This window comes from Triticum urartu, chromosome 1A, assembly GCF_056163025.1.
Source record: "Triticum urartu cultivar PI428250 chromosome 1A, HENAU_Tu73, whole genome shotgun sequence".
Classification (NCBI taxonomy): Eukaryota; Viridiplantae; Streptophyta; class Magnoliopsida; order Poales; family Poaceae; genus Triticum; species Triticum urartu.
In genome coordinates this window covers 484273896-484301138 of record NC_141873.1, presented here as the reverse complement: position 1 = coordinate 484301138, position 27243 = coordinate 484273896, and the positions used below count along the sequence as shown (strand labels likewise).

At 45.6% G+C, this 27243-nt stretch overlaps 1 protein-coding gene across 1 annotated transcript; it reads right to left on the bottom strand.

Moving 5' to 3' along the window:
- Positions 1-6858: 6858 nt before the first annotated feature.
- On the bottom strand, positions 6859-7535 carry LOC125535917 (uncharacterized). Its single transcript, XM_048698987.2, has one exon. It carries the CDS (start codon positions 7425-7427, stop codon positions 7167-7169), a length of 261 nt encoding a protein of 86 aa, XP_048554944.1. The 5' UTR covers positions 7428-7535; the 3' UTR covers positions 6859-7166.
- Positions 7536-27243: the final 19708 nt, after the last annotated feature.

Below are 27243 nucleotides of genomic sequence, written 5' to 3'. Positions count from 1 at the left end.
GCAACAGTCGCGTGGGCGATACGTGGCAAAAAAGGTGGCGTGGAGATCGAGGCGGTCTGCCTAATCCGTCCTGATTACTGCGGCCTCCCCCGCCCGGCGCGTTTCCCAAAATTCTAATCCTGTGAAATCCGCAGACGGCAGAACAACCCGTCAGACAGAAGATTTTTTCCATATCAACACTCGAAACTTAACAACGAAAGTTCACTCGACAAAACCAAGAATGGATCAAGGCAACTGAACAAGCAGCTGAAGCCATCATGAATGTTCATTCGACCTCTGGGCGAGACATTCTCAAAGCACAAAAGCTAATCAGAGAGATTATCAACTCCTTCTCCACTCGAACCCTGAACCATTCGGGGGCTAATGATGAAGCTATGTACCTAGGGTAGGATCATAGACCTGACTTAGACATCCTCCCCTAGGACATCACCCTAAAGCCAGGATCATTCAAACGGTACCATCATCCACTCGACTAGAGACGTTCCAGTCGGAAGAATCAATGTCACTCGACCGTCGCAGAAGTCACTCGATGGACAGAAGAGCTAAAGCCACTCTGCATGAACAATGGTCGGGCATTTACTTATAGGCTTAATTGTCATTTATAACACTTTAATGCGGGTGTTACCAGTAACGTTCTCTCTTCAATGTACCTTAAACCCTCTGTGACGTGGGCTGGCTGGGGTCCTGGCGCACTCTATATAAGCCACCCCCTCCACAGGCACAAGGGTTCGCACCCCCTGTAACTCACACGCATATCATCCAGTCGACCGCCTCCGGGCTCCGAGACGTAGGGTTGTTACTTCCTCCGAGAAGGGCCTGAACTCGTAAAACTCGCGTGCACAACTCCTCCATAGCTAAGATCTTGCCTTTACATTCCTACCCCCCATTCTACTGTCAGACTTAGAACCACGACAGGCGCATGTCGAATATACCACACGTGTGGCAGTTATCGGCGTCCTATTTTTTCAGTCGGACTTGTGTGTTGTGTTGTGTCCGTATCGGGTTGCATTTGGATCCGTAAATAAGATTGCTGGAACCCCCTTGTTTTCCCCCTGCATACTCCGATTGAATAGAAGTCCAAACCCTAATCAGCGCAGAGCATCGGCGGCGCCATGGAGCCGAACTCCCACTGCGGTTGTCGCACCCGCAGGACCCGCAGCCAGATCTTTTACGGCGTCTTCCCTGACTGCGAGGTGTGCTGCCGACGTAGGGAAAGCACGACGGCGATGTTCCCGGCCGGCCCTATGATGTGGGCATGGGAGAGAGAGCCGGCCCCTGGGAGCCTGCAGGCCAACAAGATAGTGGCGAAGATGATAGCTAAGAGCATCTCCAGCCGTTGGCCCTCCACCCGGCGATTTTACGCGCCCCCTGGGGGCGAGACGACGCTAAAATCGGCGCGGGGGCGAGCGGGTTCCCAGCCGCTCGCCCCAGGGTCGTTCAGACGTGTTTTTTTAGTTTAAAAAAAATCTGAATTTGGTAAAGTTTGGCTAAAATTCGGCAAACTTGACATTCATATTCAACATGTTCGGCGTTTACATAGATTATTTAAAAAAACATTTACGGGGCAAAGAAGTCGATGAGCGCGGCGAAGTCGCCGACGTCGCCGCCGTCCTCATCGTCGTCGGAAGCATTCTCCTTCTTGATGGCGCGGCCGCCCCTGCTGGACCCCTACCCAGCGTCTCCATGGCGGACCGGCGGCGACGGCGCGTTGTCGTCGTCGTCGCTGTCGTCGAGGACGACGATGCCTCCCTCGTCCCGGCCACGACGGCGAGCTTCAAACCGCGTGAAGGCAGCGCACTGGCGCTCCATCTTCGTGTGCGCCCAGTCGTCGCACGCCCATTTGAGGGCCGCTTCGTCGTCGAGCTCCTCCTCCTTGACGTCGCCGGCGAGCCCAGGCTCCGTCTTTAGGACGGGGAGCCCTGGCTCCGGCTTGACGGCGGCGAGCCCCGGCTCCGTCTTTAGCTTGACAAAGCGTGGAGGAGCCGAGGAGCTCGGAGGCGCACCGGCCGCCCTCGTTGATGAAGATGCCGACGCTGCGGGTGCGCCGGCCGAGCAGCGTCTTCGGGGCGGGCTCGGCCTTGACGCCGAGGAGCGCCGGTGAGCCAGAAGAGTGGGAGGAGGAGCGGAAGGAGGAGGAAGAGTGGGAGGAGGAGGAACCGGCGAACCTCCTGGGCACCCACGGCCCGGCGCTCCGGCGGGGTGTCAGGACGGCCGCCACGGCAGGGTATGCCAGCGGCGGGTCATTGCCGCCCTCGAGGTACAACAGTACCTCGTGGAGCGTGCGACTGGGGACGCCCGACCAGACGCGGCGGCCGTCGGTGTTCTTGAGGCCGCCGACCACCGGCGCCCCGTTCGTGGACGCCAGCCGCTGCGCCTGCCGCTGCTGGAAATAGTATGCCCACGCTGCATGGTTGTCGGCGACGTACTGGGGGAGAGCGCGCTGCTCCTCCGTCAGGGACGACCGCACGCGGTCGACCTCGGCGGCGAAGAGGCCGGGGTGCGCGTCGACGTTGGGCACCGGGGGGATGGGGACGCAGTCGTTGCTGAGCCTCCACCCCGTCGGCCCGGCGCGCATGTCCGGCGGCGCCGGGATGTTGGCCTCAAAGAGAAGCCACACCTCGCCCTCCTGGAGCGAGCGGCGGCCGAAGCTGTTGGCCGCCGCGGAGTCGCCGGGGAAGCGTTCGGCCATGGAAAGGGGAAGGGGAAGGGGAGGAAGGGGAGAGCGGCAGAGCTCGACAGCGGACGGGAGGGACGGCGGCTGGTTTGGGCTCGGCGGACTCGGGCTGGTGTGGCCAGCGGCGAGGGGAAACCTCTGGTTTTATAGCCCAGGGCGTGTGAACGCGTGTCGGAAGGGGAGGCGTCGCCGCGCCAGCCAGCCCGACGCACCGTCCGTGAGGAATCAATGGCAAGGTTGACCAGCGGCAGCCTTGTCATTGATTCCCCGCGAAAAATCGAGACGTTCGGGAAAGACGAAGCGCGTGCCGTTGATTTGGCGGGCCCGCCGCGCTTTCGCGCCAAAACTCTCGCCCCGGCGTTCCCGAGCATTTCCAATGCGCCGGGTTTGGCTCGGGTCCGCCGGCGCCGATTTCGGCCCAAGCCGACAAGAAACGGGCTTCTAGAGACGCGACTGAAACAATTTTTAGACACCGATGCAACAAAAACGTCTGGAAAGGCCCTGTTGGGAACGCGGTTGAAGATGCTTTAAGATAGGGTACAAGATCAGCATGGACGTCGGCAAGCCGCCGGCCCTAACCTCCCTCCCTGCGACCGTCGGAGCCGGCTGCGTCAAGGAGCCCAAACCCTTCTCCACCTAGGCGTTTGCCGCTGATTACCAGCATCGTAGTATATTATCGGCTATCCTGTGCTGTTTGACACCGTGAGTTTTGTAGGGACATAAAATCCCACTAGATTATGTTTTTTATTTTTATTCTGACTGAGATGATTCCACTAGATTATGTTACTGCATGTGCATGCCATGAGTTTATATGAATTTATCATCTTCACAGCAAGCCCAGTACTGTTTTTCTTTTTCAGAGAATGAGAAAGATACAGGTAGGCCGTAGCTACAGAAGAACATACTCCTTTCATTTTTTTTTTACTCCATATCTTCAACCGGTTCGGATGGCGCTCGAATAACAGGATAGGAGTCTAGAGAACTTATCCTTTTTATCTTCATTGTGCCGGTTGGCGTGGTTTCTTTGTACTTTTTTTATACTTTTTTCTGCTCCATTTTGTGAGCTGTAAGACTTTTATGACGATTTTGGATGGTTAATAAGATGACCGCATGCATCATCATGATGCAGAGGCCGGGGTACGCCTCCATTTCAAAAAAAAAGATTTGCGTCGAGTCAAACTTTACAAACATTGACCAAATTTATACTCTCTTCGTTCAGAAATACTTGTCGCAGAAATGCATAAAAATGAATGTATATAGAACTAAAATACATACATTCCTTTGACAAGTATTTTCGAACGGAGGAAGTATATATAAAAAAAATCAACATCTACAATACAAAATATACATAATATAAAACTACATTCCATAATAAATCTAAAGATATTCATTTAGTATTGTAAATGATGATATTTTTTATATAAGTTGGGTCAAAATCAAGATACTTTGAGTTCAGACAAACGTTATATATAGACTAAAAGAAACGGAAGTAATACGCTGAAGACTATACTACAGTACTTAAGCCGCGTGAGCGAGTACAAATTGTCCGGCCCGTGGCTACGTGTCGGCCTCTACCTGCTTCCCCGCCGGCCGCCGCGACCGATCACATGCACAGGCGACAAGGTCGCCTCCTCTTTTTCCTCATCAGTCACTGTGCATGTATCGAACGAAAGCGAGGCGGATCTATCCATACGGTTGCCAACCGTACAAATGTCCACGCGTTAACCGATCAAAAGCAGAGCCGTCAAATCAAAGATGATCATCACCCAGCTGCCGCTTGCTGCACCCGCACGATCCGTCATGCATGCGGCGTGTGTGAGTACATGTTCTTCCAGATCGAGATCTGAGGGACAATCATGCTGCCCGAGAGCGACGGCGAGATCAAAAGCACGCACGCGATCGTCGTGCAGAAATATACAAGGTACGTAGATGCGTCGCTTACCCTGGAGGGAGGCCTGGATTACGGTACGGGCGTCGGGCGGTACAGCTGCGCGTACGTACATACAGATCCTGATCGGCAGGAGTGCATTATTGTTTGTTCGATCCAACAGCAAAAAATAGAGCAGAGTGCATTATTCTGGCAGTATATACACATATTTTAGGGAATTATTGCGTTCGCTATACCCTGCCCTGCCATATACGGAGACGAGAGAACATGCGTGCGTGGCTGGATTGTTCGATGCGCACACCCCACTTGGGTTGGGTTGGAGAGAGGAAAGAAAGTGGGGTGAACATGCGCGTGTTTCGTGAATCAGGGACAGAGCATCAGCGATTCAACGGTTTTCATTTTCTGTGCTGGTGCTGTTCGGGGGATTGAGTGGTAGTTATCTAGCGAGAGCACGGATATGCTTCCTATGTTTTGTCGTCGAATGTTCTTTCTTCGGTTTTGCTATTTCTCAGTGGTTTGGAAAATGAATCCATGTCGTTCGATTTTTCACAAAGCACCGAGACCCAAAACGGGGGCGGCACTCTGAGCGCGGCGAGGTGCGGGGATGTCGACGAGCCTCTGTAAGACTTTGTATAATGCAAGGTGTTTAGGAGAGGTGTTTGGAGAAATAAACCAATCTTTTTTTAAGCATCGGTGCTTATTTATACAGGGCACATGCTTAATTAGGCGTCTCTTCTGTAGAAATAGGCACCGGTGCTTCAGAAGAAGCCGATTTATTTTTCTAAGCACCTCCCTAAGCACCTAGCATTGTACAAGGCCTAAGGGAGCAACGCGGAGAAGGTATAGTGCGGCCAGGTGGAGAGGAGTCGGAGATTGGCCGATCGGGTGCCTGTGAAGGACTGTCGGAACCGAAGAACGTGAGGTGAGGAGGAAGGGGCCAGGGGTCACAGGGATGGCCGAGGGCAGCTAGAGAAGGACGGATCGACCCGCGTCAGCGTCCGTCGGCCACGGAGACAGGAGCAGACGTTTAGAGCATGTGTAGCGGATGCGCTTTCCCGCCGTCGGCCCGTATATTTGCGGCCGATTTAACGTTTGCAGGCTGGAACAGAAACGCTATTTTTTGACCGGTCCATAAGAAATATACAAGCGCCCCGCAAATTGATGTTTCTGCCGTTATATGTAGGTGGGGGGGGGGGGCGTTCTAGGGTTTCCTTCTCAGACAGATCAGCCCCCCTCAGCAACAGTCTACTCCCCCTTCACCACCTCCTTTCTTAGCTTCGACGAGTGATTCCCGCCAGTTTTTCCCCTCTCAAGCGCACATCCATGGTAGGAGAAGGGCGCAGACGTGGAGGCCGTCGTGGGTCGTTGCCGCACAAACGCGGCGGCATGACGCGGAGGCCGACAGCTCCAGCCAGGCCGCCGCCGAGCTATGGCGTCGGTGCAACCGTGTAACAGCGACTCCCTCTCCTGCAACGGCGACAATGAGCTCCATGTGCAGCTCTGGCCGACGACGAAGAAGCTCTACGAGGCGGAGATCGTGCACAACGCCACAAAGGAGGCGGTGGCGGCCGGCGAAGAGGGTGTCGTCGAACGCCTCGAGGCGGCGAAGGCGGACTACGAGCTCGCCTACACCCTCTACCACTCGGCATGTGTGAGCACTTCCTCAACGTGAAACGGTGAGCCGCCGCCGGCCCTCCGTCGATCTAAGTTATCTGAACTGATCTATGTAGAGGGACCTTTTATGTTTAAGTTTTTAAATTTGTGATATTTGTTCTGCGTCAGAGATGAATTGCGTGTAAAATTGTTTTAGAGCGAATCATAAAATGATTTGACGGGTAGGGAATTTAGAGGCTTTGCTAGAGTTTGCTCTTAGGCCAGGGCAAGTCGGAGGTGAAGACGTTCGTTTTCTATTTTCACAAGACATTGTTTAGTTGTAGGGGACTAATGGAAGTTTAAGTAGGAAGGGGACTGGGAATTGAGGAAGCCAATTCACACCGATTTCTTTTAGGGGTAGTTTTACCTATGTCAACTCCTATCATATGCCAAGCAAGGGAATGTGAGTAAAAATCTACTCCTACAACCCTTGTGCAAACTCGCATTCCCTTGTCCGAGTGTTTATCAAATAGGCTGTAGGGGTTGGGTTGATCCGACCACCCAATCCGTAGGTTGGTTGGATCCTAATCCAACGGCTGTGAGCGATCGATTGAAACTAAAAACAACTGCGGGCCAGCAAACAAACGAAGACATTTTAGGAGCAAGGCTAATGGTGAAACATCATCATCAGATACACGCAGGATTAGTAGTTTGAAGAGCTTTAAACTCGCAAATAACATCACACCTTACATGCATGTCTTGAGCAAAAGAAAAGGGAATCGAAGCAAGCAAGACCTCAACCAGGCTCGGCCGCTTGACCATACAAGCAACGAACCAGCACGCGCCACGGCCTCCGGCACCGGCACCGGCGGCAGCAAAGCTCAGCCGCGCGCGCGAGGCCCCAACTCCGCCGAGAGCGCCACCGAGCACGCGCGCACGCACGTATTACGAACACCGTACACGTGCGTGCTCTGAGCCGCGCCGGCCGTGCGCGCCGCCGGTGGCACTAATCTAGGCGCCAATCTTGTAGTTGCTGTAGCCGCCGACGTCCTCCTTGATCATCTCGAGGTCCCTGGAGGAGGCGACGGCCATGGACATGGCCCGCCGGTGGCGCCCCGCCCCCTGCTGCTGCTGCTCGGTCGCGCCGCCGCCGTCCGCCTTCCGGTGCTCGTCGGACGGCGGCACGTCGTCGAGGGCCGCGAAGTTCTCCGGCAGCGCGAACACGCTCTGAGACGCCCGGCGCTGGTGACGCCCCATCCGCTGCGACGACATGGTTCGAGCTTAGGCGTGTGTGCACGGGAACACGAGGACTCGCTTGGGTTGCTTCGGCCGTGTGTTTGTGTGGGTGATGGTGTTGTGCTGGGAAGAGAGCAGCGGAGGCGGAGGCTTTATATAAGAGGAGAATGCTCGGTTTGGACGGCCGGTGAGAAAGAGAGGAGCTAATTTCCCTTTTCTTGGAGGAGAAAAAACATCATTAACCAACTGTTTTGGCTTCACCTGGTAGTACACCAGTACTAGATATTTCCATTGTTCGCAAGAAACAATTATCACAAACATGAGTTAGTTATCGTGTCCATCTCATATCATAGAATGGAGCGGGTGCCAATGTGCCATTGCCACGAGTCATACAAAACGAAGAAAAAATCCAATGAAAATTGTACTGTACAATTGGAAATAGGCGTAACTCATAGCCAAAAACAACATTGACTTGTAATAGCCAAACGTTCAAAACATATGCTTTAGTATTTCAGAAAAATAATTCATACTCTCTCCGTCTCAAAATAAGTGAGTCAATGTTACATTAACTTTGTATTAGTATTAAAGTTATTACAAAATTGAGTTACGGAGGGTTCATCATTTTTGCGGGTACTGATATATAGCCCAGCATATGATCAAGAAGCGGGTCTTTGCGAAAAATCAAGAAATGTTTTGCAATGTCAATATAATAGCTACTCCTGCCCTTCCCTGCCCTGCTGCCCACCTATAAATTCAGTTGCTGCTGCAAAAATTGGCTGAGAAAAAAATAATCGCGCAGGAAGAGATATTGCAGCACGGATTGGGTGGCAGAACGCCTGCAATGGCCGCATCCGTGCATGCATGCATGCACGCACTGACAGCCCTGTACCGTGGACATGAGGCATGTCGCCTGGCGACAACGTTTTAACAAGGATTTTGGATCTCTGCGGCCGCGCCTCGTGCATGCATCAGGATGCACTTGCAGGAGAGAGAAACAGAGATCAGTCCTTATCCTGTCGAGTCCGGCAGTTCCTCGGGGAATAAAACAGCGGAAATTTCTATGGGCGGCCACGCTCTGCCTCTCCGATTAGTTTGCGCCATTTGATTACGTTCGTTCGTTGGACGCTCCGTCCATTCCGTCTGATCCACGCGCAACGCTGATTTGTGCGAATGCCATGTTGTTTTCAGTGGAATTTCTGTGCCCGCGACACGGAATTTGGCGGTGCGCGCCCGCGAAGCTTCCTGCCGAAAACATCAGCTCCACCGAATCGAATCCAACAGACAGATGGCCACATGCGAACGCAGCCCGATCGGGCAGGGCACCGCGCACTGCGCGTCAATCAGGACAGCAGCGACACGTTCGCGGGCGTGCAACCACTCGCGCCGTGAATCCGGACGGGCTCCCTCCGCTTTCGCCGTGGCATCGACGGCGCCCGCGCGCGCGCGCGCGGCACAGGGGATCGATGCGCAGCGCACGCTCCCGGCGCGCGCACGGCCGAGGAGGCGATCGGGCGAGAGGAAGGGGGCAGCGCCACGTTGATCGGGGTGGCGGGCGCACATGGGCACACATGGGTCGGCCGCGACGGGACGGCCGAGCCCCCACCAACGCCATTCATTTTGCTTCCGTTGCGCTGCGGTGGCTGCCGGTGATCATGATCCGGTTGCCCCGCGCGCGCGTACGTGTGCGGCTCGGCTTGGCGGGGCGGTGTCGAGGTCGCAACCGGCGCGCGCCCACCGTACGTTCTTGATTGGCGTCCGTGCTTGCTTCTCCACGTGTTTCTGCCATGGATCTTGTCGCCTAACTAATTTACCGGCCACGGCACCTGTGGTGGTACAAGAAGCCAACGAACGAGTCTGTACGTTTGGTTGCCATCTCTGTTCTCCGCACTTTGCATACTTATTACTCCAGTTGTGTGTGTTTAAGCAAATACAGAAGAAGAAGAAAACATCTCATGTACTCCCTAATGAAACTTCTTTAGTTACCGAAACACTCTGATATTTCTTTATAGAGAGAGTAGTTTCGTTGCCCCCTGTCGTGGATTTGTCACGGCAGATGTCCTTAGTGTGAGGATTTAGTCGTGAGGCCAACACATCTATGTGGTAACTTGAGAGGGGTTGAGCGGGACGAGAGATGCGAGGTTTTTACCCAGTTTTGGCACCTCACGGTGGAGGTAAAAGCCTACATTCTGCTTCACTGATATTGATCATGGTGATACTCACGGTTACAAGGATGCTCCATCAACTGAGTTATAGACTTGTTTGTCTAACCCTAATATGTCCAACTCGTGGAACTTGTCCCACTTGGGGTGCCCTGTCCCTCCTTATATAAGTTGGAGGGGCGGGTTACATGTAGAGTCCTAGTAGGACTAGGACTACTCTATTACAAGTGGAATCCTAGTCTTTCTCCCTTTGTAAGAGAATATTCCTTATGCCTTAAACCGGCCCACCATAACATGAGTCGGCCTTACATGAGCCGCCTTCTGGGCCACCGGGTTTTGTCGCTCCTCTGACCCGCCTGTCGGGTCACCAATGAACCGCCAACTCTGGGCGGGTTACTAGTCAGTCGTCGGGTCAGGGCAGGTCACCAGTGAGTCGCCAAGTCCAGTCGGGTCATACATCCAACCGGGTTACACCGCGGGGTATATCCCCGACATTAGCCCCAGTTTAATTTGCATTTATCCATGTTAAACTCATCTTGCAAAAAAAACACAAGAACATATTTGACAGGTTGCACTCCGGGTTAAAAGTTCTTGTAAGCCGGCACCTAATCATCCTTAAGTCCTTGCCATTTCCTTCTTTTGAAAAGTCCGGGTCAATAGGCCAGCCTCATAATCAATTTGCTGACATTGGTTTCTCACAGAAAAATATTGTGAAGAATAATTCGTTTGAGTCGGCCTTCAATGCTCCGACTTGACAAAAATATTGGTCTTGAAATATTCAACTGATATTCAGCCGGCTTGAAGATGTAGTCCTTGCCGGTTTATCATTGCCAAAATTGCCGGTTTGTCAATATTGATGGCATCGGGTCATAATTGTTTCTAACATCAAGCTTGAAAGGTTCCTCCCTTATATGCATATCACTTGTAGCCCCCAAGTCTTAAGAAGGGAGCGTAGTAACATCTTAAGACTCGCTTCAATATAAATGTTGCAACCTCGAAGAAATCCAGGTTGTTCATCCCAATCACTAGTCAAACCGAATATTCCATATATGTAGCCCCCAAGTGCCGGGTTGTCATGCTTGCAGCAACCTAGGACCTGTAATTGGCTTATGCTCATAAAAACTTCAACCAGTGTAGCCCCCAAGACCCGGGTCATTATGCAATAATGAGCAGGGACTTTGCAAATATGATCATTTAGACTTTGAATAGCAACGTGTCGTCCCCAAGGGCCGGCTCAGTATGATAATACTGAGCTAGAACTTTATATATACTTCATTGAAAATAACATCATATGATGTAACCCCCACCATGAGGCTCGAACCCACGTCCATAAGGTTAAGAGCTTTGTACTCTACCAACTGAGCAATGAATCCTTCAATATAATGGATTAAGGCTTGTGTACCTTGAATTTTTGACAGGAGCAATTGGTAGCCCCTGAAGGAAATATGCCCTAGAGGCAATAATAAAGTTGTTATTTATATTTCCTTATATCATGATAAATGTTTATTATTCATGCTAGAATTGTATTAACCGGAAACTTAGTACATGTGTGAATACATGGACAAACAGAGTGTCACTAGTATGCCTCTACTTGACTAGCTCGCCGAATTAAAGATGATTAAGTTTTCTAGCCATAGACATGAGTTGTCATTTGATTAACGGGATCACATCATTAGAGAATGATGTGATTGACTTGACCCATCCGTTAGCTTAGCACGATGATCGTTTAGTTTGTTGCTATTGCTTCCTACATAACTTGTACATGTTCCTATTGCTATGAGATTATGCAACTCCCGAATACCGGAGGAACACTTAGTGTGCTATCAAACGTCACAACGTAACTGGGTGACTATAAAGATGCTCTACAGCTGTCTCCGATGGTGTTTATTGAGTTGGCATAGATCGAGATAAGGATTTGTCACTCTGTGTATCGGAGAGGTATCTCTGGGCCCTCTCGGTAATGCACATCACTATAAGCCTTGCAAGCAATGTGACTAATGAGTTAGTTACGGGATGTTGCATTACGGAACGAGTAAAGAGACTTGCCGGTAATGAGATTGAACTAGGTATTGAGATACTGACGATCGAATCTCGGGCAAGTAACATACCGATGACAAAGGGAACAACGTATGTTGTTATGCGGTTTGACCGATAAAGATCTTTGTAGAATATGTAGGAACCAATATGAGCATCCAGGTTCCGCTATTGGTTATTGACCGGATATGAGTCTCGGTCATGTCTACATAGTTCTCGAACCCATAGGGTCCGCACGCTTAACGTTCGGTGACGATCGGTATTATGAGTTTATGCGTTTTGATGTACCAAAGGTAGTTCGGAGTCCCGGATATGATCACGGACATGAAGAGGAGTCTCGAAATGGTCGAGACATAAAGATTGATATATTGGATGGCTATGTTCGGACATCGAAAGTGTTCCGGGAGGTTTCGGATAAAACCGGAATGCCGGAGGGTTACGGGAACCCCCCGGGAAGTTATTGGGCCTTTAGTGGGCTTTAGGGGAGAGAGAGGGCAGCAGCCAGGAGGTGCCCCCCCAAGGGAGTCCGAATTGGACTAGGGGAGGGGGCGCGGCCCCTCTTTCCCTTTCCCTCCCCCTCTCCTTCCTTTCCCCTCCTAGTAGGACTAGGAAAGGAGGAATCCTACTCCTACTAGGAGGAGGATTCCTTCCCCCTTGGCGTGCCCTCTAGGGTCGTCCGGCCTCCTCCTCCCCTCCTTTATATACGGGGGAGGGGGCACCCCATATACACACAAGTTGATTGTTTAGCCGTGTGCGGTGCCCCCCTCCATAGATTTCCACCTTGGTCATATCGTTGTAGAGCTTAGGCGAAGCCCTGCGTCGGTAACTTCATCATAATTGTCATCACGCTGTCATGCTGACGAAACTCTCCCTCGACCTCAGCTGGATCTAGAGTTCGTGGGACGTCACCGAGCTGAACATGTGCAGATCACGGAGGTGTCGTACCTTCGGTGCTAGGATCGGTCGGATCGTGAAGACGTACGACTACATCAACCGCGTTGTCATAACGCTTCCGCTTACGGTATACGAGGGTACGTGGACAACACTCTCCCCTCTTGTTGCTATGCATCACCTAGATGAATCTTGCGTGTGCGTAGGATTTTTTTTGAAATTACTGTGTTCCCCAACAGGGGCATCCGAGCCAGGTCTATGCGTAGATGTTATATGCACGAGTAGAACACAAAGGAGTTGTGGGCGCGCGTATATACATATTGCTTGCCATCACTAGTTGATTCTTGATTCAGCGGTATTGTTGGATGAAGCGGCTCAGACCGACATTATGCGTACGCTTATGCTAGACTGGTTCTACCGACGTGCTTCGCACACAGGTGGCTAGTGGGTGTCTGTTTCTCCAACTTTAGTTGAATCAGATTCAATAAACAGGGTTCTTTCTGAAGATCAAAAAGCAATCACTATACCGCGTTGTGGTTTTTGATGCATAGGTAAGAACGGTTCTTGCTAAGCCCGTCGTAGTGATACGTACATTTTGCATCATGCTTTTATATCGATATTTATTGCATTATGGGCTGTTATTACACATTATGTCACAATACTTATGCCTATTCTCTCTTATTTTACAAGGTTTACATAAAGAGGGAGAATGCCGGCAGCTAGGATTCTGGGCTGGAAAAGGAGCAAATATTAGAGACCTATTTTGCATAGCTCCAAAAGTCCTGAAACTTCACGGAAGACGTTTTCGGAATATATAAAAAATACTGAGCGGAAGAAATTCACAAGGGGGGCCACACCCTGCCCATGAGGGTGGGGGCGCGCCCTACCCCCTGGGCGCGCCTCCTACCTCGTGGGCCCCCTGGTGGCCCTCCGGTGGCCATCTTCTGCTATATGAAGTCTTTCTATGGGAAAAAAATGATAAGCCATCTTCTCGGACGAAACTCCACCGCCACGAGGCGGAACCTTGGCGGAACCAATCTAGGGCTCTGGCGGAGCTGTTCTGCCGGAGAAACTTCCCTCCGGGAGGGGGAAATCATTGCTATCGTCATCACCAACGCTCCTCTCATCGGGAGAGGGCAATCTCCATCAACATCTTCATTAGCACCATCTCCTCTCAAAACCCTAGTTCATCTCTTATATCCAATTCTTGTCTCCAAGTCCGGGATTGGTACTAGTAGGTTGCTAGTAGTGTTAATTACTCCATGTAGTTGATGCTAGTTGGTTTATTTGGTGGAAGATCATATGTTCAGATCCTATATGCATATTAATACCCCTTTGATTATGAGAATGTTTATGCTTTGTGAGTAGTTACATTTGTTCTGAGGACATGGGAGAAGTCTTGCTATTAGTAGTCATGTGAATTTGGTATTCGTTAGATATTTTGATGAGATGTATGTTGTCTCTCCTCTAGTGGTGTTATGTGAACGCCGACTACATAACACTTCACCATTATTTGGGCATAGAGGAAGGCATTGGGAAGTAATAAGTAGATGATGGGTTGCTAGAGTGACAGAAGCTTAAACCCTAGTTTATTTCGTAAGGGGCTGATTTGGATCCATATGTTTCATGCTATGGTTAGGTTTACCTTAATACTTTTGTTGTAGTTGCGGATGCTTGCAATAGAGGTTAATCATAAGTGGGATGCTTGTCCAAGTAAGGACAGTACCCAAGCACCAGTCCACCCACATACCAAATTATCAAAGTACCAAACGCGAATCATATGAACGTGATGAAAACTAGCTTGACGATATTCCCATGTGTCCTCGGGAGCACTTTTCTCTATATAAGAGTTTGTCCAGGCTTGTCCTTTGCTACAAAAAGGATTGGGACACCTTGCTTCACTTTATTTACTTTTTTTACTTGTTGCTCGTTACAAATTATCCTATCACAAAACTATCTGTTACCACTTATTTCAGTACTTGCAGGGAATACCTTGCTGGAAACCGCTTATCATTTCCTTCTGCTCCTCGTTGGGTTCGACACTCTTACTTATCGAAAGGACTACGATAGATCCCCTATACTTGTGGGTCATCAAGACTCTTTTCTAGCGCCATTGCCGAGGAGTGAAGCGCCTTTGGTAGGTGGAATTTGGTAAGGAAAATTTTATATAGTGTGCTGAAATTTACTGTCACTTGTTACTATGGAAAGTAATCCTCTGAGGGGCTTGTTTGGGGTATCTTCACCCCGACCAGTAGAGCAAAGAGTTGCTCCTCAACCTATTGAAAATGAAAATGAAAATGAAAATGTCTTCTTTGAAATTCCTTCGGGTACGATAGAAAAACTGCTAGCTAATCCTTTTGTAGGAGATGGAACAAAGCATCCTGATGAGCATCTAATATATGTGGATGAAGTTTGTGGATTATTTAAGCTTGCAGGTGTACCCGGAGATGTTGTTAAGAAGAAGGTCTTCCTTTTATCTTTTAAGGGAGATGCATCAACATGGTATAGGCTATGTGATGATATGGGGTCATGGAACTACAAACGATTGAAATTGGAATTTCATCAGAAGTTTTGTCCTATGCATCTTGTTCATCGTGATCGCAATTATATATATAATTTTTGGCCTTGCGAAGGAGAAAGCATCGCTCAATCTTGGGGGAGGATTAAATCAATGTTATATTCGTGCCCCAATCATGAGCTCTCAAGAGAAATGATTATCCAAAAATTTTATGCTCGGCTTTCTGATAGCAATCGCACCATGCTTGATACTTCTTGTGCTGGCTCTTTTATGATGAAGACTATTGAATTCAAATGGGATTTATTGAAAAGAATTAAATGCAACTCTGAAGATTGAGACCTCGACAAAGGTAAGGAGTCAGGTATGACACCTAGTTTGATTGTGTTAAATCTTTTATGGATACCGATGTTTTCCGTAAGTTTAGCACTAAATATGGACTTGAGTCTGAAATAGTAGCTTCTTTCCGTGAATCTTTTGCTACTTATGTTGATCTCCCCAAGGAGAAGTGGTTTAAATATCACCCTCCCATAGAAGTAAAAGTAGCTGCACCTATTAAAGTTGAAGAAAAAACTATCACTTATAATGATCCTATTGTTCCTACTGCTTATGTTGAGAAACCACCTTTTCCTGTTAGGATAAAGGATCATGCTAAAGCTTCAACTGTGGTTTGTAAAAGCAATATTAAAACCTATACACCTTCTGAGAAAATTAAAGTTGAACCTGATATTGCTATTGTTAAAGATCTCTTGGCTGATAATATTGATGGGCATGTTATTTATTTCTGTGATGAAACTGCTAGAATTTCTAAACCTTGTGCTAAAGATAAACCTAGACCTGTGGTAGGCATGCCTGTTATTTCTGTTAAAATAGGAGATCATTGTTATCATGGTTTATGCGATATGGGTGCTAGTGCTAGTGCAATACCTATTAGCCTATATAGAGAAATTATGCATGATATTGCACCTGTTGAGTTAGAAGATATTGATGTCACAATTAAACATGCCAATAGAGACACTATTTCACCAATGGGAATTGTTAGAGATGTTGAAGTCTTGTGTGGGAAAACTAAATATCCTGCTGATTTTCTTGTTCTTGGTTCCCCACAAGATAGATTTTGTCCCATTATATTTGGTAGACCCTTCTTAAATACTGTTAATGCTACCATAGATTGCAAAAGGGATGTTGTTACTATCGGTTTAGATGATATGTCTCATGAGTTTAATTTCTCTAAATTTAGTAGACAACACCGTGAAGAAGAATTACCAAGTAAGGATGAAATTATTGGTCTTGCTTCTATTGCTGTACCTAAGGATGGCAATTTTATCCATGGACATGGATATCCATGGATAACCAACCCGAATGAATAGGGTTTGGATATGCTTTTGTGTCCATGGACGGCGCCCAAACCCGACCCAACTGCTCGTGGGTAGGGCATGGATATAATCTTGTACCCATGGGTATACCCAAACCCGACCCGATAGTATGACTTAATGGAAAAAAAATCTGCTATCCCTACCCAACAGTCACATGTCCCACTGCAATTTTACACTTTTTTATCTAAAACATGCAAAAGAAACTACACAATCCTCGTTGTAAATTTTATTAGTGGACATTTAATCCCCTCCATAACATACTCCAATGCCCCTTCCCTTATTTTTATCTCCTTATTAAATGACTCGTCATTCTCATCTATTAGGAAAAATAGTAAATGATCTTAGGTTGTGACTGGACATTTTGATTTACCATAAGTTGATGTTTACCATAACTGAAGCCTAGCCTGCCATGAGGTGAAGAACGAAAGAGCTTATGTTAACATTGTGTTATCTCTTATTTATATGTTTCGAGAGGACCCAATGGATATCCAGTGGGTATGGATATCCATCGGGTTTGGACATGGACACAGTTTTTCACCCGTGGATTTTTTCATGGGCGGGCAAAGACTGTCTTCATGGATATGGATATGGATTTGATATTGTTCAACCCAATCCAAACCCGACCCATTGCCATCCTTAGCTGTACCTCCTAGTGATCCTTTAGAACAATATTTGCTAGACCATGAAAATGATATGTTTATGAATGAAAGAAGGGAAATGGATGAAGTATTGTTTAAACAGGAACCTATTCTTAAACACAATTTGCCTGTTGAAATCCTAGGGGATCCTCCTCCACCCAAGGGTGATCCTGTGTTTGAGCTTAAACCGTTGGCTGATACTCTTAAATATGCTTATCTTGATGAGAAAAAGATATATCCTATTATTATTAGTGCTAACCTTTTAGGGCATGAGGAAGAGAGATTATTGAAAACTCTGAAAAAGCACCGTGCTGCTATTGGGTATACTCTTGATGATCTTAAGGGCATTAATCCCACTCTATGTCAACATAAAATAAATCTGGAAGAAGATGCTATACCAGTTTGTGATCATCAACAACGGCTGAATCCTAAAATGAAAGAAGTGGTAAGAAAGGAAATACTTAAGCTCCTTGAGGCAGGTATAATCTATCCCGTTGCTGATAGTCAGTGGGTAAGACCTGTCCATTGTGTCCCTAAGAAGGGAGGTATTACTGTCGTTCCTAATGATAAAGATGAATTGATTCCTCAAAGAATTATTACAGGTTATAGGATGGTAATTGACTTCCGCAAATTAAATAAGGCTACTAAAAAGGACAATTACCCCTTACCTTTTATTGATCAAATGCTAGAAAGATTATCCAAACATACACATTTTTGCTTTCTAGATGGTTATTCTGGTTTCTCTCAAATACCTGTGTCGGCCAAGGATCAATCAAAGACTACTTTTACTTTCCCTTTTGGTACTTTTGCTTATAGACGTATGCCTTTTGGTTTATGTAATGCACCTGCTACCTTTCGAAGATGCATGATGTCTATATTCTCTGACTTTTCTGAAAAGATTTGTGAGGTTTTCATGGACGATTTCTCCGTCTATGGATGTTCTTTTGATGATTGCTTGAGCAACCTTGATCGAGTTTTGCAGAGATGTGAAGAAACGAATCTTGTCTTGAATTGAGAAAAGTGCCACTTTATGGTTAATGAAGGTATTGTCTTGGGGTATAAAGTTTCTGAAAGAGGTATTGAGGTTGATAAAGCCAAGGTTAATGCTATTGAAAAGATGCCATGTCCCAAGGATATAAAAGGTATAAGAAGTTTCCTTGGTCACGCCGGTTTTTATAGGAGGTTCATTAAAGACTTCTCAAAAATTTCTCGGCCTCTGACTAATTTATTACAAAAAGATATACCATTTGTCTTTGATGATGATTGTGTAGAAGCATTCGAAATACTTCAGAAAGCATTGATCTCTGCACCTATTGTTCAGCCACCTGATTGGAATTTACTCTTTGAAATTATGTGTGATGCTAGTGATTATGCTGTAGGTGCTGTTCTAGGGCAAAGAGTTGATAAGAAATTAAATGTTATTCAATATGCTAGTAAAACCCTAGACAATGCTCAAAGAAATTATGCTACTACTGAAAAAGAATTCTTAGCAGTTGTATTTGCTTGTGATAAGTTCAGACCTTATATTGTTGATTCTATAGTAACTATTCACACTGATCATGCTGCTATTAAATATCTTATGGAAAAGAAAGATGCTAAACCTAGACTTATTAGATGGGTTCTCTTTCTACAAGAATTTGACTTACATATTGTTGATAGAAAGGGAGCTGAGAACCCCATTGCAGACAACTTGTCTAGGTTAGAAAATGTGCTTGATGACCCACTACCTATTGATGATAGCTTTCTGATGAGCAATTAAATGTCATAAATGATTTTCATACTGCTCCATAGTATGCTGATTATGCTAATTACATTGTTGCTAAGTTTATACCACCTAGTTTCACATACCAGTAAAGGAAAAAGTTCTTCTATGATTTCAGGAATTACTTTTGGGATGACCCACATCTTTATAAAGAAGGAGTAGATGCTGTTATTAGACGTTGTGTACCTGAGTATGAACAGGAACAGATCCTACGCAAGTGTCTCTCCAAAGCTTATGGAGGACACCATGGTGGAGATAGAACTGCACATAAGGTATTGCAATCTGGTTTTTATTGGCCTACTCTCTTCAAGGATGCCCGTAAGTTTGTCTTATCTTGTGATGAATGTCAAAGAATTGGTAATATTAGTAGACGTCAAGAAATGCCTATGAATTATTCACTTGTTATCGAACCATTTGATGTTTGGGGCTTTGACTATATGGGGCCTTTTCCTTCCTATGATGGATATACACATATTTTAGTTGCTGTTGATTACGTTACTAAGTGGGTAGAAGCTATTCCAACTAGTAGTGCTGATCATAACACTTCTATTAAAATGCTTAAAGAAGTTATTTTTCCAAGATTTGGAGTCCCTAGATATTTAATGACTGATGGTGGTTCACATTTTATTCATGTTGCTTTCCGTAAAATGCTTGCTAAGTATGATGTTAATCATAGAATTGCATCCCCTTATCACCCTCAGTCTAGTGGTCAAGTAGAATTGAGTAATAGAGAGCTCAAATTAATTTTGCAAAAGACTGTTAGCAGATCTAGAAAGAATTGGTCCAAGAAACTTGATGATGCATTATGGGCCTATAGATGGCATGATAAGTTGTTTAAAGAAAAAGTTAAAAGATGGCATGATAAAAGGATACAAAAGCGTGAGTTTAATGTAGGTGATTATGTATTGCTATAAAACTCTCGTTTAAGATTTTTTGCAGGAAAACTTCTCTCTAAATGGGAAGGTCCTTACGTTATCGAGGAGGTCTATCGTTCCGGTGCCATAAAAATCAACAACTTCGAAGGCACAAATCCGAAGGTGGTGAACGGTCAAAGAATGAAACATTACATCACAGGTAATCCCATAAATGTTGAAACCAATGTTATTGAAACCGTAACCCCGGAGGAATACATAAGGGACACTTTCCGGAATGTTTCAGACTCCGAAAAGGAATAGGTATGTGGTACGGTAAGTAAACCGACTCCAAAACAGTTTTTAAGGCAATATTTCTCCGTTTTGGAATATTTAGAAAAATAGAAAAATAAGAAGGATTCCGGGAAGGACACGAGGCCTCCACGAGGGTGGAGGGCGCACCCTACCCCCTGGGCGCGCCCCCTACCTCGTGGGCACCTCGTGCGCTTTCCGGACTCCGTTTTCTTACACGACACGTATTTTGGTCGGTAAAAATTCATTATATAATCTCCCGGAGGTTTTGACTCCCGTTGAAGGAAATATGCCCTAGAGGCAATAATAAAGTTATTATTTATTTCCTTATATCATGATAAATGTTTATTATTCATGCTAGAATTGTATTAACCGGAAACATAATACATGTGTGAATACATAGACAAACAGAGTGTCACTAGTATGCCTCTACTTTACTAGCTCGTTGATCAAAGATGGTTAAGTTTCCTGACCATTGACATGGGTTGTCATTTGATTAACGGGATCACATCATTAGGAGAATGATGTGATTGACTTGACCCATTTCGTTAGCTTAGCACTTGATCGTTTAGTTTGTTGCTATTGCTTTCTTCATGACTTATACATGTTCCTGTGACTATGAGACTATGCAACTCCCGTTTACCGGAGGAACACTTTGTGTGCCACCAAACATCACAACGTAACTGGGTGATTATAAAGGTGCTCTACAGGTGTCTCCAAAGGTACTTGTTGGGTTGGTGTATTTCGAGATTAGGATTTGTCACTCCGATTGTCAGAGAGGTATCTCTGGGCCCACTCAATAATGCACATCACTATAAGCCTTGCAAGCATTGCAACTAATGAGTTAGTTGCGGCATGATGTATTACGGAACGAGTAAAGAGACTTGCCGGTAACAAGATTGAACTAGGGATTGAGATACCGACGATCGAATCTCGGGCAAGTAACATACCGATGACAAAGGGAACAACGTATGTTGTTATGCGGTCTGACTGATAAAGATATTCGTAGAATATGTAGGAGCCAATATGGGCATCCAGGTCCCGCTATTGGTTATTGACCAGAGAGGTGTCTCGGTCATGTCTACATAGTTCTCGAACCCGTAGGGTCCGCACGCTTAACGTTCGTTGACGATATAGTACTATATGAGTTATGTATGTTGATGACCGAATGTTGTTCGAAGTCCGGGATGAGACCACGGACATGACGAGGAACTCCGGAATGGTCCGGAGAAAAAGTTTGATATATCGGATAATAGTGTTTGGTCACCGGAAGGGTTCCGGAATTCACCGGAAGGGTTCCGGAATTCACCGGAAGGGGTTCCGGATGTTTCCCGAAATGTTTGGGTACGAGAACACTTTATTTGGGCCAAAGGGGAAAGCCCACAAGGTTTTTGGAAAGCGCAAAAGGAAGTTTTGCGGAGTCCAGGGGCTAGACGCCAGGGTCCCTGGCGTCTGGGTCCAGACGCCGGGAACCCTGGCGTCTGGCCCTGGAGTCCGAGAAGGACCCTTGCCTTTCGGGTGAAACCGACTTTGTGGAGGCTTTTACTCCAAGTTTCGACCCCAAGGCTCAACATATAAATAGAGGGGTAGGGATAGCACCCAAGAGACATCAAGAAACACCAAGCCGTGTGTCGGCAACCCCGTCCCCTCTAGTTTATCCTCTGTCATAGTTTTCGTAGTGCTTAGGCGAAGCCCTACGGAGATTGTTCTTCACCAACACCGTCACCACGTCGTCGTGCTGCCGGAACTCATCCACTACTTCACCCCTCTTGCTGGATATATCGAGAAGGCGAGGACGTCACCGAGCCGAACGTGTGCAAAACTCGGAGGTGCCGTGCTTTCGGTACTTGGATCGGTCGGACGTGAAGACGTACGACTACATCAACCGCGTTGATATAACGCTTCCGTGAACGGTCTACGAGGGTACATATACAACACTCTCCCCTCTCGTTGCTATGCATCTCCATGATCCTGCGTGTGCGTAGGATTTTTTTTTTGAAATTACTACGTTCCCCAACAGTGGCATCTGAGCCTGGTTTTATGCGTAGATGTCATATGCACGAGTAGAACACAAGTGAGTTGTGGGCGATATAAGTCATACTGCTTACCAGCATGTCATACTTTGGTTCGGCGGTATTGTTGGATGAAGCGGCCCGGACCGACATTACGTGTACGCTTATGCGAGACTGGTTCTACCGACGTGCTTTACACACAGGTGGCTGGCGGGTGTCAGTTTCTCCAACTTTAGTTGAACCGAGTGTGGCTACGCCCGGTCCTTGCGATGGTTAAAACAACACCAACTTGACAAACTATCGTTGTGGTTTTGATGCGTAGGTAAGATCGGTTCTTGCTAAGCCCGTAGTAGCCACGTAAAATTTGCAACAACAAAGTAGAGGATGTCTAACTTGTTTTTACAGGGCATGTTGTGATGTGATATGGTCAAGGCATGATGCTAAATTTTATTGTATGAGATGATCATGTTTTGTAACCAAGTTATCGGCAACTGGCAGGAGCCATATGGTTGTCGCTTTATTGTATGCAATGCAATCGCCCTGTAATGCTTTACTTTATCACTAAGCGGTAGCGATAGTCGTGGAAGCATAAGATTGGCAAGACGACAACGATGCTACGATGGAGATCAAGGTGTCACACCGGTGACGATGGTGATCATGAAGGTGCTTCGGAGATGGAGATCACAAGCACAAGATGATGATGGCCATATCATATCACTTATATTGATTGCATGTGATGTTTATATTTTATGCATCTTATCTTGCTTTGATTGATGGTAGCATTATAAGATGATTCCTCACTAAATTATCAAAGTATAAGTGTTCTCCCTGAGTATGCACCGTTGCGAAAGTTCTTCGTGCCGAGACACCACGTGATGATCGGGTGTGATAGGATCTACGTTCAAATACAACAGGTGCAAAACAGTTGCACATGCGGAATACTCAGGTTAAACTCGACGAGCTTAGCATATAACAGATATGGCCTCGGAACACGGAGACTGAAAGGTCGAGCGTGAATCATATAGTAGATATGATCAACATAGTGATGTTCACCGTTGAAACTACTCCATCTCACGTGATGATCGGACATGGTTTAGTTGATTTGGATCACGTGATCACTTAGAGGATAAGAGGGATGTCTATCTAAGTGGGAGTTCTTAAATAATATGATTAATTGAACTTAAATTTATCATGAACTTAGTCCTGGTAGTATTAGCATATCTATGTTGTAGATCAATAGCTCGCGTTTAGCTCCCCTGTTTTATTTTTTATATGATCCTAGAGAAAATTAAGTTGAAAGATGTTAGTAGCAATGATGCGGATTGGATCCGTGATCTGAGATTTATCCTCATTGCTGCACAGAAGAATTATGTCCTTAATGCACCGCTAGGTGACAGACCTATTGCAGGAGCAGATGCAAACATTATGAATAAGGATGACAATTTTATCCATGGACATGGATATCCATGGATAACCGACCTGAATGAATAGGGTTTGGATATGCTTTTGTGTCCATGGGCGACGCCCAAACCCGACCCAACTGCTCGTGGGTAGGGCATGGATATAATCTTGTACCCATGGGTATACCCAAACCCGACCCGATAGTATGACTTAATGGAAAAAAAATCTGCTATCCCTACCCAACAATCACATGTCCCACTGCAATTTTACACTTTGTTATCTAAAACATGCAAAAGAAACTACACAATCCTCGTTGTAAATTTTATTAGTGGACATTTAATCCCCTCCATAACATACTCCAATGCCCCTTCCCTTATTTTTATCTCCTTATTAAATGACTCGTCATTCTCATCTATTAGGAAAAATAGTAAATGATCTTAGGTTGTGACTGGACGTTTTGATTTACCATAAGTTGATGTTTACCATAAGTGAAGCCTAGCCTGCCATGAGGTGAAGAACGAAAGAGCTTATGTTAACATTGTGTTATCTCTTATTTATATGTTTCGAGAGGATCCAATGGATATCCAGTGGGTATGGATATCCATCGGGTTTGGACATGGACACAGTTTTTCACCCGTGGATTTTTTCATGGGCGGGCAAAGACTGTCTTCATGGATATGGATATGGATTTGATATTTTTCAACCCGATCCAAACCCGACCCATTGCCATCCTTAGTTATGAACGTTTGGTTAGCTCAATATGATGACTACTTGATAGTTTAGTGCACCATGCTTAAACGGCTTAGAATCGGGACTTCAAGGACGTTTTTGAACGTCATGGACCATATGAGATGTTCCAGGAGTTGAAGTTAATATTTCAAGCAAATACCCGAGTTGAGAGATATGAAGTCTCCAACAAGTTCTATAGCTAAAAGATGGGGGAGAATAGCTCAAGCAGTGAGCATGTGCTCAGATTGTCTGGGTACTACAATCACTTGAATCAAGTGGGAGTTAATCTTCTAGATAAAATAGTGATTGACATAATTCTCTAGTCACCATCACCAAGTTAGTTGAACTTCGTGATGAACTATAATATGCAAGGGATAACGGAAACGATTCCCAAGCTCTTCGTGATGCTGAAATCGACGAAGGTAGAAATCAAGAAAAACATCAAGTGTTGTTGGTAAACAAAACCACTAGTTTCAAGTAAAGGGACAAAGGGAAGAAAGGGGAACTTCAAGAAGAAAGGCAAGCAAGTTGCTGCTCAAGTGAAAAAACTCAAGTCTAGACCTAAGCCTGAAACTGAGTGCTTCTACTGCAAAGGAACTTGTCACTGGAAGCAGAACTACCCAAGTAATTGGAGGATAAGAAGGATGGCAAAGTGAACATAGGTATATTTGATATACATGTTATTGATGTATACTTTACTAGTGTTTATAGCAACCCCTTAGTATTTGATACTAGTTCAATTGCTAAGAATAGTAACTCGAAACAGGAGTTGCAGAATGAACAGAGACTAGTTAAGGGTGAAGTGACGATGTGTATTGGAAATGGTTCCAAAATTGATGTGATCATCATCGCACACTCCCTATACTTTCGGGATTAGTGTTAAACCTAAAATAAATGTTATTTAGTGTTTGCGTTGAGCATGAATATGATTGGATCATGTTTATTGCAATACGGTTATTCATGTAAGTTAGAGAATAATTGTTGTTCTGTTTACATGAATAAAACCTTCTATGGTCATACACCCAATGAAAATGGTTAGTTGGATCTCGATCGTGGTGATACACATTTTCATAATATTGAAGTCAAAAGATGCAAAGTTAATAATGATAGTGCAACTTATTTGTGGCACTGCCATTTAGGTCATATTGGTGTAAAGTGCATGAAGAAAATCCATGCTGATGGGCTTTTGGAATCACTTGATTATGAATCAGTTGATGCTTGCGAACCATGCCTCATGGGCAAGATGACTAAGACTCCGTTCTCTGGAACAATGGAGCGAGCAACAGATTTGTTGGAAATCATACATACTGATGTATGTGGTCCAATGAATATTGAGGCTCGCGGCAGGTATCATTATTTTCTGATCTTCACAGATGATTTGAGTATATATGAGTATATCTACTTGATGAAACACAAGTCTGAAATATTTGAAAAGTTCAAAGAATTTCAAAGTGAAGTGGAGAATCATCGTAACAAAAATAAAAGTTTCTACGATATGATCACAGAAGTAAAATATTTGAGTTACGAGTTTGGCCTTCAGTTAAAACAATGTGAAATAGTTTCACTACTCACACCACCTGGAACACCACAGTGTAATGGTGTGTCCGAACGTTGTAACCGTGCTTTATTAGATATGGTGCGATCTATGATGTCTCTTACTGATTTACCGCTATCGTTTTGGGGTTATGCATTAGAGACATCTACATTCACGTTAAATAGGGCACCATCTAAATCCGTGGAGATGACACCGTATGAACTGTGGTTTGGCGAGAAACCTAAGCTGTCGTTTCTTAAAGTTTGGGACTGCGATGCTTATGTGAAAAAGTTTCAACATGATAAGCTCGAACCAAAATCGGAGAAGTAAATCTTCATAGGATACCCAAAAGAAACTATTGGGTACACCTTCTATCACAGATCCGAAGGCAAGATATTCGTTGCTGAGAATGGATCCTTTCTAGAGAAGGAGTTTCTCTCGAAAGAAGTGAGTGGGAGGAAAGTGGAACTTGATAAGGTAATTGTACCTTCTCCTGAATTGGAAAATATTTCATCACAGAAATCAGTTCCAGTGATGTCTACACCAACAAGAGAGGAAGTTAATGATGATGATCATGAAACTTTAGATCAAGTTACTACAGAACTTCGTAGATCAACCAGAGTGAGATCCACACCAGAGTGGTACGGTAATCCTGTTCTGGAGGTCATGTTACTTGACCATGACGAACCTACGAACTATGAGGAAGCGATGATGAGCCCAGATTCCGCGAAATGGCTTGAGGCCATGAAATCTGAGATGAGATCCATGTATGAGAACAAAGTATGGACTTTGATTGACTTGCCCAATGATCGGCGAGCCATTGAGATTAAATGGATCTTCAAGAGGAAGACGGACGCTGATAGTAGTGTTACTATCTACAAAGCTAGAATTGTCGCAAAAAGGTTTTCGACAAGTTCAAGGTGTTGATTACGATGAGAGTTTCTCACTCGTATCTATGCTTAAGTCTGTCCGAGTCATGTTAGCAATTGCTGCATTTTATGAAATCTGGCAAATGGATAAACAAAACTGCATTCCTTAATGGATTTATTAAAGAAGAGTTGTATATGATGAAACCAGAAGGTTTTGTCAATCCTAAAGGTACTAACAAAATATGCAAGCTCCAGCGATCCATCTATGGACTGGTGCAAGCATCTCGGAGTTGGAATATACGCTTTGATAAGTTGATCAAAGCATATAGTTTTATACAGACTTGCGGTGAATCCTGTATTTACAAGAAAGTGAGTGGGAGCACTACAACATTTCTGATAAGTATATGTGAATGACATATTGTTGATCGGAGATAATGTAGAATTATTCTGCAAAGCATAAAGGAATGTTTGAAAGGAGTTTTTCAAAGAAAGACCTCGGTGAAGCTGCTTACATATTGAGCATCAAGGTCTATAGAGATAGATCAAGACGCTTGATAAGTTTTTCAATGAGTACATACCTTGACAAGATTTTGAAGTAGTTCAAAATGGAACAGTCAAAGAAAGAGTTCTTGCCTGTGTTACAAGGTGTGAAACTGAGTAAGACTCAAAGCCCGACCACGGCAGAAGATAGAAAGAGAATGAAAGTCATTCCCTATTCCTTGGCCATAGATTTCTATAAAATATGCCATGCTGTGTACCATATCTATTG

Bases quoted from the DNA above. Each gene is read 5' to 3' on its own strand.
- LOC125535917 (XM_048698987.2), bottom strand. From the start codon at position 7,427: ATGTCGTCGCAGCGGATGGGGCGTCACCAGCGCCGGGCGTCTCAGAGC.